This window comes from Phyllostomus discolor, chromosome 3 (assembly GCF_004126475.2).
Source record: "Phyllostomus discolor isolate MPI-MPIP mPhyDis1 chromosome 3, mPhyDis1.pri.v3, whole genome shotgun sequence".
Lineage (NCBI taxonomy): Eukaryota > Metazoa > Chordata > Mammalia > Chiroptera > Phyllostomidae > Phyllostomus > Phyllostomus discolor.
In genome coordinates, this window is record NC_040905.2 from 38,815,416 (window position 1) to 38,834,349 (window position 18,934).

The 18,934-nt window shown below is 36.3% G+C and overlaps 1 protein-coding gene and 1 pseudogene across 3 annotated transcripts in view; both read left to right on the forward strand.

The window, feature by feature from the left end:
• Nucleotides 1-18,934, forward strand: part of RNF180 (ring finger protein 180) — a 127,889-nt gene that overhangs the window by 74,726 nt on the left and 34,229 nt on the right. For 2 of the 3 annotated variants that reach the window (XM_028523891.2, XM_036020326.1), the window contains 2 exons: nt 5,109-5,334; nt 17,061-17,189. In XM_028523891.2, coding sequence (XP_028379692.1) covers nt 5,109-5,334; nt 17,061-17,189 — 355 coding nt within the window. Of the gene's footprint in view, nt 1-5,108; nt 5,335-17,060; nt 17,191-18,342; nt 18,351-18,934 lie in introns of all 3 variants that reach the window. The other variant, XM_036020327.1, reaches the window with a different exon arrangement.
• On the forward strand, nt 11,992-13,135 carry LOC114506289 (annotated as a pseudogene).

Consider the following 18,934-nt stretch of genomic DNA (forward strand, 5'->3'; position numbering starts at 1 on the left):
TTATAGTGGTCCCACAGTCATGACTCATCTAAACTTAATAACTTCCCAAACACCCCCACCTCTAAATACCATCATATTAAGGTTTAGGGCTTCAACATATGATTTTTTGAGGGGGGGGGCCACAAACATGGAATGTAATAGTAGTTATAAGAATCAAATTTGACATTCTATAAAAAAGGCACCTAGCACTATGCCTAGCACAAAGAAAGTACTAAATAAATGTTGTTGGCATATTAGCTAGCCACTCATTCTTTTAACTTACAGGAAAATTTGTCATATTCCCTGAATTTTTAAGACACCATGGATTGACAGTCGGTTTAATCAGTAAAGCCTTTGGGGAAAGGTAGAAAGATTTTCAAATAAAAGACACATATTTGGTTAAAATTATGTACCAATTTCAGAAGTGTTAAAATTACAACCAGATATATGAGGTCTGTTCAGAAGGTATCCAGCCACGTAATATGAAAAATAGAGAAATTTATTGATGAAGATACAAAATACAAGAAACATTGTACACAGGACAGTGACCCCTCAGTCCCCTTCAAAATAGACATCTTGGGACCTCACACAGTTCTCCCAAATCGCCATAAGCTGCCCCACCATATTTTCCTGAATGTCATCCACTGTCTGAAATCTCTTTCCTATCAAAGGTGATTTTAGTTATGGGACAAGCTAGAAGTCACAGGACACCAAATCTGGCCTCTAGGGGTGCTGAGTCACCTGGATGATTTGATCTTTTGTCAAAAAACTCTGCAGAAGACATGAGGCATGAGCGGGCGTATTGTCATGATGGAGCTGCCAATCACCAGTTGCCCATAGCAGTGGCCTTCTGAATCATCCAAATAGTTTATGTGGAGAAATGTTCAAGCTTAACACAAAATTTGATGCAGATTCATTGCCCTACTCACTCAGTCATTTTGAATGCAACAACCACACAGTACATATGTTCATTCAGTGGTGTCTACCACCTCCACTGAGCAGTATAGTGAAATCATCATTGTTCATGCATATGCATTCCAGCCCACTCTCCTTAGCTACAAGGTTACATTGATGTCTCTCAAACCATTCTCATTATATCAACAATGGCTGGATTTTTTTTCCAAACAGTAAACACAAACCTCGTATTTATAGGCAGACTTTTTTGCTTTGGAATCCTATTTAGTGTAAACGTAGGCAGTATAAATCATTACCTGCCCCGGCTTTGCCCAGCTTAGCTTCCCATTGCATCTACACCAGTCATTCCAATGCTCATTAACTTTTGAGGTACCAGAAGATGGGTCAGAAATTGTCCTGCTACCAAGCGTAGCTTGGTCCACCCTGACCTTAATTGAGCTGGTCCACCCTGTGTCCTTATTTTTATTAATGTTTCCACTTGGATTAGAGCTGCAGTTCACTTAACTGGTACATCAGTAACCCTGAAGCCATCTTTTCTCCCTTCCTTTTGGGTGGTAGACAGACCCTTTCACTCTGCCCTGTCTTATCGGGAGGATTACACCGAACAGGCGGAATCTCCAACAGGCCATGATTGTCATCGCTGCCATGGAAACTTTACTGCCACTCCCTATCTTTCACATCTAGCCCTTTGTCGATTGTTGAAATGACAACAAAGGATTTAGAATATTATATAAACTTATTTGATAAAGCAGAGACAGGGTTTGAGAGAAATGACTTCAGTTTTGAAAGAATTTCTGTGAGTAAAATGCTGTTAAACAGTGTGACATGTGCCTATCATTAAGGTATCCTACAGGGTAGATTAATCACAGTAAAAATTCTCTATACTCTGCCCATCTGTCCCTTCTTCCTCCCTAACCCTGGAAACCACTGGTATTTCTACTGTCTCTAGATTTGCTTTTTTCAGAATGTCATTGAAATCAGAGTATGTAGCCTTTTAAACTCTCTTCTTTCACTTAGTAAAATGCACTTGATCATGGTATATAATTCTTTTTATGTATTGTTGTATTTAATTTGTTAATATGTTTTGTATAGAATTGTTGCAGTTATGTCATGAGGGATATTGGTCTATAGTTTTATTCTAAGTTTTTTTTTGGGGGGGGTCTGGTTTTGGTATTCAGGTAATGCTGGCCTCATAGAATGAATTAGAAAGTATTCCTTCTACTTCAGTCATCTAAAAGAGATGGTAGAGAGCTGGTACAATTTCTCCCACAAATGTTTGGTAGAATTTACCAGTGAACAGATTTGGACCTGGTGCTTTTTCTTTTGGAAGGTAATTAATTATTGATTTAATTTATTTATTCCAAACATAAGACAAAGGCATTAAATATGCAGCAAGAAAGAGGTCCTGGTCTACTTAGGAAATGCTACTGATAGGTTGAGGAAGATGGGTCAGAAGGATGTCCTGGACTGGGCTGTGCAGTGATTGTTAGTGACTCATACAAAACCAATTTCAGCAGAATATTGAGAGCAGAAGCCAGATTAGAGTAAGTGGATAGGAGGCGAGAAAGCAGAAATCACATGTGCTGTGATCGAGTCTCTTGTGCAATTTCGTCATGAAAGAGAATAGAGGGATGTAGTGTGAACTGAAGAGGTTTGGGGGATTTTTTTTTTTGGTTTGTTCTTGTTTTGATGAGAGAGATATTAGAGTATGTCATGTATATTAATAGAAATTAATAAAGTTGGGACAAAATATTCATTCAAATATAAACAGAATTCTACCAAGATAATTTTTTATTTTTTTTAATAAATGGAGAGAGAAGCCAAGATTGTGTATTTTAAAACTATATTTTTAAGGATTTTTTAAAGTTATTCAGTTGATTATTAAACACATCTATTGAGGAAAATGTGCATACCAAAATATTCACCAACATTTGAAGTGTACAATTTAGTGGTTTTTAGTAATGTTATAGAGTTGTTCAACCATCCTCACAATTTTAGAATGTTTTCATTAACTCTAAAAAGACTCCTCTTGCCTATTTGAATTGTGTTGGCATCCTTGAGGAAAGTCGGTTGAACATAAACACAAGGCCTTCTTTCTGGACTCCCAGTTCCGTTTCATTGATGTGTATGTGCTGGTCCTCGGGCCAGTGGCATGTAGTCTTTTTTATTATAAAGCTTTGCTCTACATTTAAAATCAGAATGTATGAGTTCTCCAACTTTGTTCTTAATGTTCAAGGTTGTTTTGGTTACTCTGGGTCTATTTTTAAAGATTTCTAACTCTTCCTACATTTATCTACAAATTCAATGCAGTTTCAATAAAAATTCTGACTTCTAAAAAAGAACTTGATAAGGTAATTCTAAATTTTATATAGTCATGGAAAAGGCCAAGAATATCAAAGACACCCTCAAAGAATAACAATAATATGAAAGAACGAACTTTATCAGATATTGAGGCTTATTATTAAGCTCAGTGAGAGATTCTTATTATGGCATAGGAATAGACAGTAACCCAATAGAATAAAATAAAGCCTTAGAAGCTGACCCAGGCATATTTGGCCTTTTCATTAGTAACATGGCTCTTCGGAGCAAGGGAAGAAAGGAAAGTCGTTGCAGTAATTGGGCTGGACCAATTACATAAAGTATAAAAATAAAATTTACCCCTAAAGCACAGCATACATGATGAAAATCAATTTCTGGTAGAATACAGGGTTATGAAATATTATGAAATGCAAAATAATGCTATTTTAATGACCTTGGGAAAGGGTAAGAGTTCTTAAATAAGCCACAGGAAGAGCTAACCATAAGGGAAAATGTTCTTTAAAACTAAGAACTTTATTTCATCAAAAGACCCCATGAAATGAGTGAAAAGGCAAACCCAAAAAGAAGGAAAAAAAATATTTGTAACATATCTAACCCATAAAAAAAAGAACTATGGTAAAAACACCTATAAGTCTATGACAAAATTCAGACAACCTGATTAAGAATATACTAAAACTTTGAATACGTCCTTTATTGGAAGAAATTACCAAGTGGCAGGAAGAGACTGGCCAAGAGGAGGCAAAGCCATCTGGGTAAATCGAATAATAGTGTGTCCAGTAGAAAGATTTTTCTGTATTTTCAAGGCTCTATTGGCCTCATTTATATAACTTTTATATTTCATGGAACTTAACAAATATTGGTTAAACCCAAGGCCCACTCAAGTGTTCATCATTGATCTCCATTTTTCCCAAACATCAAAGTATCAATTCCCATGTCTCAGTAGACTGAATCCAGGATTGGTTTGGGGAGATGTTTGTAGTTTTCTAGTGAAAACTACAGGGCCAGTGAAGATGGAGAGGGCAAAGGGGGTGGGGGAGGGAGGAAGAGGTGACTGACCCTAATGTTTATTGAGTATTTACTATGTGCCAGGTATGGTGCTAAACACTTTAAGTGGATTGCCTCACATTACCCTCACAACTTACTTACAGATGAGGAAATTGTGAGATTAATTAACAGGAATTCTGCTACCAGACCTTGTGCTCTTAACCTCTGAGCTACATCTTTCATAACTGCCTCTTAATTGCTTCTTTCTAACTATCCCATGGGAGCAGGGGGTGATGCGTCGTCAGATTTCCCAGATGCATGGCTGATCCCAGAATTACTGCAAGTTTCTTTGCCTTGCCTACTTCCTGACAACCCTTAGGCTTTGGTCTTTTCTTGGCTTTGAGGTCCAGGAAGGTGCAAAGGATAAAATAGAGAACGCTCCATGCACAATATGAAGATGAAGTATGATAGCCTCTTGTCTTCACTCTTCACCAAGTGTGGATGCCCATTTAAGGCTTCGTAACCTCGTGACAGTTTATTTTTCTGTGGTGGGAAGGGGAATAGATGGGGAATCTGTAATCCTGGGACTAGTATACCTAACACTAATGAGTAGCATTTAGCATTAAATAAATAGAGTAATTAAGACTTCTGAGTTTTTTCATGTATGCTTTCAGTTTCTTCTCACTTTGCAAACTAGTATTTCTATCAGTTAGAATATGTCACAGAAACAGATATTCTGTGATTTTCCTAAGTATTTTCATTCATTTTAACAAAATTATAAAGTCATTCTCTCTTATTTTTATTAATTTATTGAGGTGGCATTGGTTAATTGACAAAAGTCAGTCTGTCTTTATCAAGGAAACTAATCTCATACTGAACTAAGAACAATTGGTTTTGCTTATGTTTTGCAGACTTTGACTAATGACATGAGCACAGATGATGAAAATGAATATGTAGAAGAAAAGGAGAGCTATATCTGTGCAGTGTGCCTGGATGTCTACTTCAACCCCTACATGTGCTACCCTTGCCACCACATCTTCTGTGAGCCCTGCTTACGGACTCTTGCCAAAGACAATCCTGCAAGCACTCCCTGTCCATTGTGTCGGACAATTATTTCCAGAGTCTTTTTCCAGACAGGTAAGTGTTGCCTTTCATTAACATGATTGCCTGATTATTCTGACTACCTCCTTGTTACAGGTCTAAAGGTATTTTATAAATTATTATGAGAAAGTTATTGAAAATCATATACTGCATAATTTGTTACTCTCTAGTTTATAAAACAGTGCTTGCCCAAATCAGAAATGTATTAAGATCATAAAATCATAGGTAAGAAAAGCTTCTCATATCTAATCCCTGACTCTTTGCTGAAATGTTTTCTAAAAAATTGTAAATAGTTGTTGTTTAGTGTTTACTTGTGCTTGTCCAGTATCAAGGATATTTCATGAAAATTTAAAACTGTCCTGTTGCTTGTTTATTCCTCAGATCTGCCTTCCACTACTCATTATTTGACCCTTATTTCCTCTGGAGTCTCAGAGAATACAGCTGTAAATATCAGGGGAAAACTGTTATGCCTTCCCCCACACTCCAAATCTTCTCAGCCTTCTTATTGTTCTTAAGGTCTTTCTTCTTGAATGAGAAGAAAGTAAAACTGGAGCAAGGATTTGTTCATCTGATTATCATGCAAAGATGAAATATAACACCGTATTTAAAACATACTAATGAAGAGAGGAAACGTTAATGAATGTGGAACATAGAGGACTGCTAAGAAAAAGGGGAAGAATGATAGAGGAGAGCAGAGCTAGTGTTTACTGAGTAGACTGCAGTATGCTACATCTTAAAGGAAAAAATTTCTATCTCCACATTGTCACCTCAACCACAGAAAATTTAATGGGCATCAAAGTATGTGGGAATATATCCAAAGGAACCCAAAACACTAATTGAAAAGAATATAAGCACCCCAATGTTCATGGCAGCATTATTTACAATTGCCAAGATCTGGAAGCAGCAAAAGTGTCCATCAGTAGATGAGTGGATAAAACAACTATAGTACATTTACACAGTAGAATACTAAATGGCTGTGAGAAAGAAGAAAATTTTACTCTTTGCAACAGCATGGGTGGACCTGGAGAACATTATGCTAAGTGAAATAACCCAGTCAGAGAAAGACAAATACTATATAATTTCACTCACATCTGCAATCTAATGAACAAACTGAAGTAACCAGCAAAATAGAGACAGACTCATGGATAGAGAGCAGGCTGACAGCTCTGGGCAAAGGGGGCTATGGGGGGTGGAGGGATTGAGCAAAAAAGAAAAAGGACTCATGGACATGGACAACAGTGTGGTTGATTGTGGGGTGTGGGGAGGTGGAAGAGGGATGAATATTTTTTTAAAAAGAAAAAATGTTAGTCAACTGAAGAAAACACATGGCACATTTATCTTCCCTAAAAGAAAATCCAAGGACCCACCTGCAAGGGAGATAGTATTACAGAGATAAGCTGTGAGTATCCTAACCCCAACAGCTGCATGAAGACTTGCAAACCTAGGCTCAAAATCAAATAATGAAGAGAAAGTAAAGATATGCCTCTCTGATCTGCCATATACATGTAGTCTGGAGCACAAAATCACTGAACTGAGCTTAGACAGACCTGGAGACAAAAGGCCATGTCAAGCATAGTGACTGTACCCAGTAAAGAAGTGTGGTCAGGGACATCAAGCTGACATCCATCTCACCAGGCAGATTACTCTTCCTTCCGTTGGGAAGAACAACTAAGGGATGGAGAGAGCGAAGGAAGCAGTTCCATGAGAGGCCAGGAGCTTACTGGAGGTTCCTCATTTCTGGCATATAGTAGGGGAAACGGATTCTTTTCTAATACCAGATCCCTTGTTGGGTTCTTTGGAGTGAAAAAAAGCGGAGGCACCCGTGACACCTCTTTCTCAATAGATACTTATCTCAATCTATGCAAGACAGCATTTACTAAAAGCCTGTTTTAATAGGAAGCATCTAGACTATGGACAAAGCAATTTAGACAAGTGTCGCTGCCTTACATGACCTAACTTAATAGTGATAGTTATTTTACAATTGCTTTCCTTAACGTCTTAGAGCAATAATGATTCAAGTGTCTCTTGATTTGTTGATCAAAACCATAATGCCATACTTTCCTTTATTTTTATTCTAAAAGAAGTCAGATTGGGAATATATATTCCACTGGAATAAGTATTTCATTGTGTCATGTAACCTAGAGGCTGATAATAATAATGGGAATATCTATTTAATTATTTATACCCTACCTCAAAAGGATTTTGAGGTGTTTTAAAAGATAAAATCAATGAAATAGCAGGACAAGGGAATGTATTAATTGAAATGGAATATAAAGACCAGGTGAGGGGGGATGGGCTGATAAATAGGCCATATGGCCCTATATTGTAACTATAATTAGATGAAGTATTTGGTTTTAAATATTCTGGCTGCCTAAGGAAAAATAGAAGTAGTATACAATTAAATGATTCTCATGATTCATGAAAACAAACAGCATTTACTTAGAGTAAGCAAAGATTTTTCTGGCATGTTAAAAGGAATTTTTCACGTGATTTCTCCTCTAGGGTATATTGAAAAGTGGAGTAGGCAATGTCCTCAAAAAATCCTTGAATGCAGTATCAGGTTTTCTAGCACTGTGTTTTATGGTATTCTTTGATAAAATATATAAACCAGGAAATGCAAAATAAGGTCTTGTTTTCTTATAGAATAACTTTTAAAAGTATGTAAGTAATATAATTCATTATAACAAAATCTGAACATACAGATAAAATTAACAGCTCAAAATCCTCCATAGTCCTACCACTTAAAGACCACATTTAGTAGTATCATTGCAGTATATTTCATACATACTTAATCATTTTTCACCAAAAAAAGAGAGAACATACTGTGTATAAAGTGTTTAACCCACTTTGTTTCACTTAAAATTTTTGTGATCATGTCATTTTCTACTTAAGTTATCTACAGTCATGGCACACTTACTTGTTTATCGTTTATTTATTTGCTGATATATGTGAATGAATATTTGCACACATCTCTGAGTATTTCCTTGAGATGTATTCCCAGAAGTAGAATTGGCAGTTAAAGTCTATGTGTATTTGAAGGCTATGTATATGTTGCAAAATTATGCTCCAAAATTATTGCAAGCAGCTGCATAGAAGGCCTTATGTTTTTCTGTACTCTGAGTTATCTCTTTTCCATTTTAAATCTCTTACCACACTCTTTGCTGATTTTTCGTTTGGTCTCTTCATCTTTTTCTTGTTTATTAGCAAGAGAATTTTTGTAAGCAGTGTCAGCTTTTGTCCTATGTGCAAATCTTGTCCCCATTTTATACTTTAATTATGTTTATTGTAGTTTATGAATGTTTGTAACTGTATTTTTATGTAGTCTCATATAACAACATTTTCCTTTATTATTTTTAATTTCAAAGTTAGGTATTAAAAGGCCTTTTCCACCACAGAATTATATCAACATTCTCTTTGCTTATGTTTATTTTATGCTTTCATTTTGTTCTCATTTCCCCACATTTAACTCCAGTCCAGTTATTATAATGCATGGTTTGGTTAAGAATAGAGTACCTTTCTTCCATTTCCTAAGACATTTATCCCAATAATATTTGCTGAACAATACATTTTTCATATGCTGATTGAATTGCTTTTCTTTAAAAAGTAATGATAATAATTAGTAAAATGTGTATGTGCTTCTTGAAAGTTGTTCTGTTCCATTCATATTTCTAGCTTGTTTTATACCATTATTTCATTCTTACAATTATCCTAGCTTGCATGTTTTAATAACTCACAAGTAAATTAAACTTATAGGTTATCTGAGGGATAATTCACATTTCTAGTTGACATTGTTATAATATTGAGTAATTGTTACTATGGTATATTGCCTCTCAACATATTTCTGTAATTTTCTTCTTAAGCACAATTTTATTAGCTTTATTCTTTTGTTGTTGTTGTTGTTCTGCTGAGATTATTTTCCTCTTCTGGTTTCAGATGCTTTGGTTGCTACTTTGAGAAAGTTATTTTTTAATCTTTGACTATTCTGTTATGCTCACTGACCCCCGAGAGTTACTCAGTAAATGAGCCAATCACCTCATGTTCGTGGAGTCACCATTCATTTGTGTCCAAACCAGGGAGCAGTGATGGTCACAGTGGGAAACGGTGGGAAAGTTGTCATTTTCTAAAGGATCTCAAGATATTTGGCCAGTGAATAAGGGATTAGTTGTAATTTTTTCCATAGCATGCACTTGAGCAAAATAAGGGTTTTAAACCTGAACTGTAACATTCATTAGTTATGTGATCTTGTTTAAATTACTTAGTGCTATTGGATGCAATCTTTATAAAATACTTAACAACTTAAAGTTGAGAAGTTGAAGTGGAACAGGATATGTAGATGAAACAGTAGAAGGCATTAATATTTATTTTTTAATGGAGGTCAAGATGTACTGTTGAAAGTTGATAGAGAAACAAAAAAAAATCAGTAGGTGATATTAGTTGCTAAATACTATCCATTATATCTTTTTTCTTCCTAACATAAACATGAGTTTTATTCAGGTATTCAACTCTCTCAACATAAATACCAAATACTGAATGGAATTATTACATTAAGTATTACATATTAAAATGGATAAAATTCTATGAATAATTTATCTAGCTAATAAAACAGAAACTCCTAAATATTAACATCAGTTAAGCATAAATTACATTCCATAATAACTCAGATATTTTGAAACCTATAACTTGATTTTGACAAACTGAATATTTGTTTTGGTTTGGTTTAGTCTCTGTGTTGTATGCCTTTGTCATCAGTCTGTACATATTTAGCTGGCTGGATAATGGGACTTCTAAACTGAATTTTAATTTTGAACAATTTACTAGGACATGGTATGAAAATTAGGTTCAATTTTATTTTCAGAGGGTACAGTGAGGTTGTCCTGGTTGTCCTCTCTTTTCCCAGGATGCAGAGCTCCCCTAGGCCCCACGCCATAGGGCATGCAGTCACTAGTACTGGCAGACCTGGCAACCACTCCAGCGTGCAAACCTGCCACATGTGAAGAGCTAGGTCTACATATTTGTATTACTTTGAGTCAAACTAGTCACGCTCTGTTGAATGCAAGCTGTAAAAGTAGACTCAAGTTTTTATCTAACTTGTGTTGTTCCTTTATAGATGAACATTTCTAGGTCCTCACCTGGGTTAAAAAAGAAAAGGAATTTCACTTAGGAGATTGGGATCCTTTGCAAATGGGACTTTCTTGCTCCTCTGGCAGGCTTGCAAAGTCAGCATTGCCCTTGAAGCCTTATAGGTAGTTTGTGGATTTTGACTGATACATGGTAAAGTGAGCTCAAATGCCAAATATATTAACCCTTCTCCATTCCTATATAAGGGGAATATCTCAAATCTCCTTGACACAGCATCCTAACTCAACTTTACTCTTGCTGCTGCCCAAAACTACGAAGAAAACTATTTAATATTAAAAAATAATAAAGTCAACATATTCAAGGATAAGAGTGAAGTGAGACAATCTAAAAGTTTTAAAGATCATCTCACAAGAGATTACTAAACAAAAAGCTTCTCTGTTAAGAAATGAGGGTTTAGCAATAGCTGATGAAGATTATTTTGTTAGAAGTGTCCCTTTTTATCCAAGTGCCCACTGACGGAGACTGATTCCCAACCTTGTCCATTCCTTGCAAATGTACCTTATTGTAAATTAATCTCCTAGAACCAAATAATGCCAGTGAACAAGTATGCACAGCACCTACTAAAATGAGGGAGAGCTGGATCTCCACTCCAGGTCCGGACCCACACTATGTGTGTACATTTGACCTTGAACAGCACAGGTTAGAACTGAGCGGGCCCACTTATGCGTGGGTCTTTTTTAAATAAATATACAGCCAGCCCTCTGCATTCCCAAGTTTCCCATCCGCAGATTCCACCAACCCTCGATCAAAACCAGTGTTGCTGACCCTCAGTTAGGAGTCAGAGATGCAGAGGGCCGACTGCACACATTGCTCTGTACAGTTTTGTATAAAGCGGCTTGAGCACCCAGATTTTGGTACCTGTAGGGGGTCCTCAAACCAAATCCCCCATAGATAGCCAGAGAAAACTGTAGATATATTTGGGGGGAGTCAAAAGTTACATGCAGATTTTTGACTACCCAAGGGGCCATGAACCCCATATGGTTCAAGGGTCCACTGTAATGCAGAAGTCTTGAAGAAAATAGTCTTTTTAAATTGATATTATAACATGCTGCAAATTTCCTTTTTGTCAAATTATGTTAGCAAACAGTATCATTAAGAAATAAAATGTTATATATCAAACAGCATAGAATGAAGGGAATTGTGAGGGGAAAAGTTTTCAGAAAAACAAGAAGTAACTTTAAATGGGTAGACAAGGCCTTTAATGATCTGAATGCGATGGCTGAAAACACACACCCTAGCCTTTTAAATTAGAATATACCACCACTGGATTCACCTAAATGACTGTACCGTATGTTTATAGTAACACTCTTACCATATTTCCCGTCCTTAATAAAACTCTATGGCCTGAATTAACCCTACCATATCACTTTACCTCATTTTGTTTTTATTTATAAAAAAATAACTTTATGATTACCTTTTTACTAGATAGGATGTAATGTAGGTACTTTGCCTCTTTCACAGTTTTAACTCCTGTACTGAGCAGGCTGCCTTAAACTTGTGTTAACAAATATTTGCTTGATTACAATTAGTTGAAATATAAAACTACTGGGCAGCATGGCAGGCCGTGTGGACTACAGGGAAGGCACTGATGCCCAGTAGTTCGTGTTCCTGCTTCCAGAGTATTTGAAAGATACTTCAAAGAAGATGAAAACTGGGCTTATGTTTGTAAAATTAGTTAACCCATGTTCAGATTTGTCTTAACAGGGGAAGGAGCCCTTTACTTGTTCAGTATGTGTCTACAGCAGCTGTTTGAAATAAAATTTTTCAAAGAAAAATACCATTCATGGTTTATAAATCAATCAGTTCGGTGAGGAGGTCTTCTCCACTTTGCCACACCCATAGGCCCTCTATTTCTGCTCCTCCACTACCTTATAAAGGCTGACAAAGAGTGAAAGTTTCAGCCTCTAGATCAAGTTGTGGTGGATGACATGTTTCCGAATTGCATCTTGTTGCTGAAACTTCCTGAACTTGAGAAGTTACTTCAACATGTGACAGAGGAAAAAGAAATAGACAAAAAGAAATATTACAAGTATAGCAAAGAGAAGACATTAAAGTGGCTGGGAAAGAAGGTTAATCAGACTATGGCAGCATTAAAAACCAATGACATCAATGTTGGTGCTCGGGTACAGTCAAATGCACTTTTCTCCAGTCACCAGATTTCCAGTGACAAGGAAGAGGACTATATTTGTTATGCCCATGGTCTGGTATCTGATTATATCCCTAAAGAATTAAATGATGACTTATCTAAATATTTAAAGCTTCCAGAACCTTCAGCTTCATTGTCAAAGCCTCCATCAAAGAAAGTAAAGTTATCACATGAACCCATAGAAGCAAAAGAAGATTACACTAAGTTTAATACTAAAGATTTGAAGACAGAAAAGAAAAATAGCAAAATGACTACAGCTCAAAAGGCTTTAGCTAAAGTTGACAAGACTGGAATGAAAAGTATTGATTCCTTTTTTGGTACAAAAATTTTTTAAAAAGTTGGAAAGATTTGAAACTTTGAATTAAATCCAGCAAAAATATTTGTCTTTTACAGTTCAATTTTTGTCCTTCCTCCATATCACTGTATTTCCTGACCCTCAGTCACCACCCTTTGGTAGAAAAAAAGCAGTTTTTAGATTCACTTGTACATTTTGTCTTTTTTGAATTTTATGTTCTTGAATAAAATATGGGAAATAATTGTATAATTAAATGACTTGTGGACTTTCAAGTCTTCTTTGACATACTGAAAAGTAATCAAGTGACTAGAAATAACCTCTAGCATCTCAGTTTCCTCAGTAAACTGACATGTGACAATAAAGAAAAGAAATATAAAACTACCAACATTTAAGTGTAAAGCTGAAATCAGAGTTACACCACCCTGTTGGTAGTGCCTGTAGTCCCAAATTATCCTGTGTATGTGATTGTCTAATTTTATTGTCTGTGATGTAATGTAGTGAAACTCATGGTAATACGTCCTATAATGATGTGAGTTATGTTCTGATGTAGCTGTCATTGACTCCTGTATCCCACCAAATCAAGAAGGTATGAATTCTTTTATTTTAACAACGGTATACTACTCAGGTTTTTGCCTTTTTCTAACACTCAACAATATGAATTACTGATTGTATCAAATACATTATCATATGTATTATAATAAGAAGCACCTACATCCTAACGAGTAGGATTGGTGGAGGTGGGGATAAAGGCGACTGTCACCTTTGATTCCAAACCCTACTTCTTGGTCTGTCTTTAAATTTTTCTTAGTGCTTCTTCCAAATAATTTTGAGAAATATAGTATTGAATATTTTTTATGCTAAATCCTGCATTTTTAAGTTAAAAATGCCGCTAGATTAGAATAACACAGTCTATAGCAAGAACAGCATCCTTGGGTAAGGTTTATGGATTTTATACCAAAGTGAGATAAGGTTTAACATATTTAAATAACTTAAAATAATTTTTCAACAATAAAGGATTTGAGATCATTTTATCCAGTGGTTATCAAACCTGACACTGCTTCAGAATGACCCAAGGAGCTCATATTGTAGAAAGCAGAGACTCCTAAGTCACATCTACAGAAAATCTACTTCAAGATATATGGGCAAGGGCCCAGAATTTGTGTTTTTATGATTTTGATCCATAGCCAGGCTGCAGACAGGCATTTTGGAATCACTGATCTAGTATAATGCCTTGCAGACAAGAATTACATTTAATTCATTTTTATATTCCTAGCTGGGCCAGCAAAGTGCCAAGCACATAACAGGTACAAAATAAGTGTTTGCAGAAGATAGGGCCAAAAGCAAATACAAAGTTCTACAACTTGTGAAGATTCCACAGTTAAGAGGCATCAGAACCCAGTTGTTATTTGGCACAGCAATGGTGGGCAGAGGGCTTCTGGATCTTCTTTTTCTGCAAAGGTTCTTCAGATTAAGTAAAGTCTTCCAAAATCAGTGGTCTCATAAGAGTATGTTATGGACACAGGTGTATAAGTTCAACAAAAAGTAGGTACAACTGCCATCTCATTTTGTACATTGTAGTAATTTCTCTGATAATAATTTTGTTAGGTATTATAAATATATGTATATGAACCCTTTCCTGGTTTGGTACACTAATCATATGGGTTTGTTAAATTTTGGTTAAAAATTCATTGTGTAATAAGTTTCTTGAAACCAGGAAACAGAAATTATCACAGACATCACTATTACTCTACTTCTCTCAACTACCCTCTAGAAAAAGTTTGGTTTGTGGAAAGTCATCATAACCACAGTTACTGGATGACTCTTAATGGAATGCCCTTTCGATCAGGTGTAGTAGGTAGAATTCAGCTAACCTCCAAATCAGTCTTCAGTATAAACAAGGGGAGTGCAATGGCATCCTCTGGTTGTTATGTCAGCATTTTAGAACATGGCTACTCATTCTCTAGAAGGAGGAGGGGGTGAGGAAGAGGAGAATGAAATGGAAAGAACAGGAATTCTTGGGAAGGGTCATCAAGGAACATGTGCAAAGCACCCATGGACAGAGCCAAAGGGGAGTAGGATTAAGGGTGGGAGGTAGGGTGGGTGGGACGGGGGAGAATAGTAGGAGAAAAATGGAGACAACTGTACTTGAAAAACAATAATTCTTGAATTGCAAACTCTTCAGCTTGGTTTATATTATCTCCCACATGAAATCTTTAATCACCTATCACACTGGTCTCATTTAAGGGCATTTAAAAAGTTGTAAGTCAGCTTGCCCAAGAGTCATAATACCACTTATCTCAAGGGATTTTTAGTTTGTCAGAAAATACCATGAGTTAGAGTTTGTCGCTACGGAAGGAGAAGTCCTGCACGAAGACAGTTGTTACTGTAAGTGAATGTGTTACACCATATTTTGCCGTGTGTCATGTGCTCCTGTGTATACTGCACACCCACATTTTTGGCCCAGACTTTCAGGAAAAACATCTTTCATTTTAATTTTTAATTCAATTTTTATTTATATATATTTAGATCTTTGTTTTTATATTATAAATGAATTTTAGCATTTATTTTTTAATGCATTGTGGTACAAGAAATTCTATATAACAAATATTTACAAAACACAAGAAGAGATACAAAGTATTTCAGGTGTACTACCCACATATAATGTGCATCCTTATTTTTCCCTCAAAAATTTGAGCAAATGTGCACATTATACACAGAAAAATATGGTAAGTCATTTGATAACTTCTTCCATTCTCTTCATATATTCTTGTAACTAAAGTGGCTGTTCAGAGGCAGTGGGCACAGTGAAGTCTGACACAACAGCAGTGCAATGCTGCAGAAAACACTGTGAGCATATCCAACCTGAGGCGATTGAACTATTAAACACATGGAAGATAAACGAACTAGCCGTAACAACCCCCAGCATACCTAATGAGTATACAAATTGTGGAGATATTTTGTCTCTAACTTGTGTGGTTGAATTACTAGGTCTTGGGTGTGGAATGGGGAAGGGAAGTTAACGAGTGTAGTAGTTCTAATATGTACCTCACTTGCCCAGAGTAGTCTATTTTTTTACATTGTTTCTTTTGTTGTTAAATATAAACTTTGTGAATCCATTTTTCCTGTGAATTAGATAAGAATCAATTCAAGAGCACAATTAGGAGAAATAGAATCTAATGGACCTGGTTTGAGCAGAAGCTCACAAGCATGATCAGGATGGAAACTAAGGAAATGCTGTAGATAACAATTGTGAGATGAAAGTAAGAGGGCACTGTTGATGGAAAGACTATAGTTAATATCCTAAGTTAGCGACCAACTGTGCCCTGGCCTCTCCAAGAAGAAATGTGCCATTAAGCTGTGCTATTCAGAGCGTACCTTGCTCTCCGTGGCTCAACATAGAGACTTTCTACTGCTTGAAGTGAATATGTCATGTGTGTCTTCTGGTCTGTGTTTACTTCAAATGAATGTTTTCTTTTTCTAACTCTTTAGCAAGCTTCTGAAAGGTTGACAGTTTTTTCATTTTTCTCCAACTTCCTTCAATCAGCAGTATTAGACTCAGTAAATATTCAACCCATCAGGTGTAGAATGAAATAGATTATAAAGTGAAAAGTTCTGGAAGGGTTTTTCCTTTCTGCTATCACTCCTAAGCCTCACATATTGGACTGTAGCTATTCTATTGCTACACCCCTAACACATTATTCCCCTTTTCTGTGTACCTGTTATTTCCATCTTTTATCTGCAGCCTTGGTTTTCTATCATTTTTATTAATATTGGAATACAGTTGTCTCCATTTTCCCACCACCACTTTCCCCTGCCCCATCCACCCCCACCTCCGGCCCTCGGTCCTTCCCTCACATCGGCAGTCTTCTTGAGGGCAGGAACCGTGTCTTGCGATTCATCGCTGTGTCCTCCACATCTGACATATATCTGATATAGGAGCTACACACTAGTTGTTCTACGTGTAGGCACATCAAAGGTGCCTCAGATGTGAATGGGGGATAATTATGTTTGCTTGACTTAAAAAGAAAATTGACTCTACTTTTGTCTTCGCCACCTTAAAGAAATCTGAATATGTTACCAAAATAATACAACAGTTACTTCTTCATGTTCTTACCATTTGAGTAAAATGGATTGAGTAGAATTATTGTATTAAAAATGCTATTTTCTTTTTCTTTACTCTAGAATTGAACAATGCCACAAAAACATTCTTCACTAAAGAATATTTGAAAATAAAACAAAGCTTTCAGAAATCCAGCTCTGCAAAATGGCCTCTACCAAGCTGCAGAAAAAAAGCGTTCCGTCTTTTTGGAGGTAAGGAAACTAACCCCTCCCCTTGCAAAAAAAGAAAAAAAAAGTCTGCCAACTTTGTCCAAGCTCTCTTTTTAAAGCTGTTTCCTTCCTGCCTTAGAAATATTAGTAGAAATATTTTTGTGAGTTGATCAGTTTTTAGTAAGGATGTTGCTGAAAGCTACAGATGTGCATGTGAAGAAAACAGAGACTATGCAGGAAGAGTAACATTTACTTTGCCTTGCTATCATTAATGTTTAATGTGTGGATAATGGAATTCATCTCAAAAGTAGCAGGCTTGTGGAATGCTACATTTGACAAAAGCACTGATATTCTTTATAAAGGTTCCGAATAGTTGATTGTCATAAGCTGTCTATTTAGCTTTAATATTTTACAGTCATCCCACAGGATTAGGACAAGAAGAAAGTGGCTGAGCCTTGGCTTAGAGAGTGTCTCAGACACATCCAGTGCACTGAGAATACCACTTTCTGTGTTCAGGCAGGTCTAACTAGCATTTGACCCCAGGGATGTCATCAAAACCTCTTCCTTCTTCTGTTTTCTTTTTTCAGTTTTATTTTTATTGTTTATGCTGTTACAGTTGTTCCCGCTTTCTCTCCCTTTTCCCACTTCCACCCAGCCCCACCCTCTCTGCACCCTAAGCCAATCTCCACACTTGTCCGTGCCCTTGGGTTGTACATAAATGTTCTTTGGTTAATCCCTTCTCCATCTTTCACCCCACCCCTCCCCTTTTCAGCAACTGTCAGTCTGTTTTATGTATCCAATCTTCTGTTACTAGGCTTATTGTGTTCATTAGATTCCACATATAAGTGAGATCATGTGTTATTTTCCTTTCACTGACTAGCTTAAGTCACTTAGCACAATTTTCTCCAGGCTCATCCATGCTGTTGAAAAATGTAAGAGTTTCTTCTTTTTTACTGCTGTATAGAATTCCATTGTGTGAATGTACCACAGCTTTTTTGGCCACTCATCTGTTGATGGGCACTTACACTGTTTCCAAATCTTGGCTATTGTAAATAGTGCTGCTATAAACATAGGGGTGCATATATATTTTCTTTTGTATTGGTGTCTCAGGATCCTTGTGGTATAATCCCAGGAGTGGAATCACTGGGTCAAAAGGCAGTTCCATTTTTAATTTTTAAAGGATACTCCATACTCTTTTCCACAGTGGCTGCACAGTCTGCATTCCCAACAGCACACTGGGATTCCACTTTCTCCACAACCTTACCAACACTTGTTGTCTGTTGATTTATTGGTGATAGCCATTCTGACAGGTATAAGGTGATAGTTCATTGAGGTTTTAATTTGCACCTCTCTAATAATTAATGATGTTGAGCATTTTCTCATGTGCAGGAACTCTGTATATCCTCTTCGGAGAGGTGTCTATTCAGGTCTTTTGCCCATTTCTTAGTCAGGTTGTTTGTCTTCCTGGTGTTGACTTGTATTAGTTCTTTGTATATTTTGGAGATTAAATCCTTGTCAGATGTATCATTGCCAAAAATGTTCTCCCATGCAGTGGGTTCCCTATTTTTCTTGCTGATGGCTTCTTTAGCTGTACAGAAGCTTTTTAATTTGATGTAGTCTCATTTGTTTATTTTCTGCTTTGTTTCTGGTGCCTTAGGAGATATATTGGCAAAAACATTTCTACATCGTATATCTGAGATTTTATTCCCTGTCTTTTCTTCTAGGATTTTTATGGTTTTAAACTTATATTTAAGTCTTTTACCACTTTTTAGTTTATTTTTGTATAT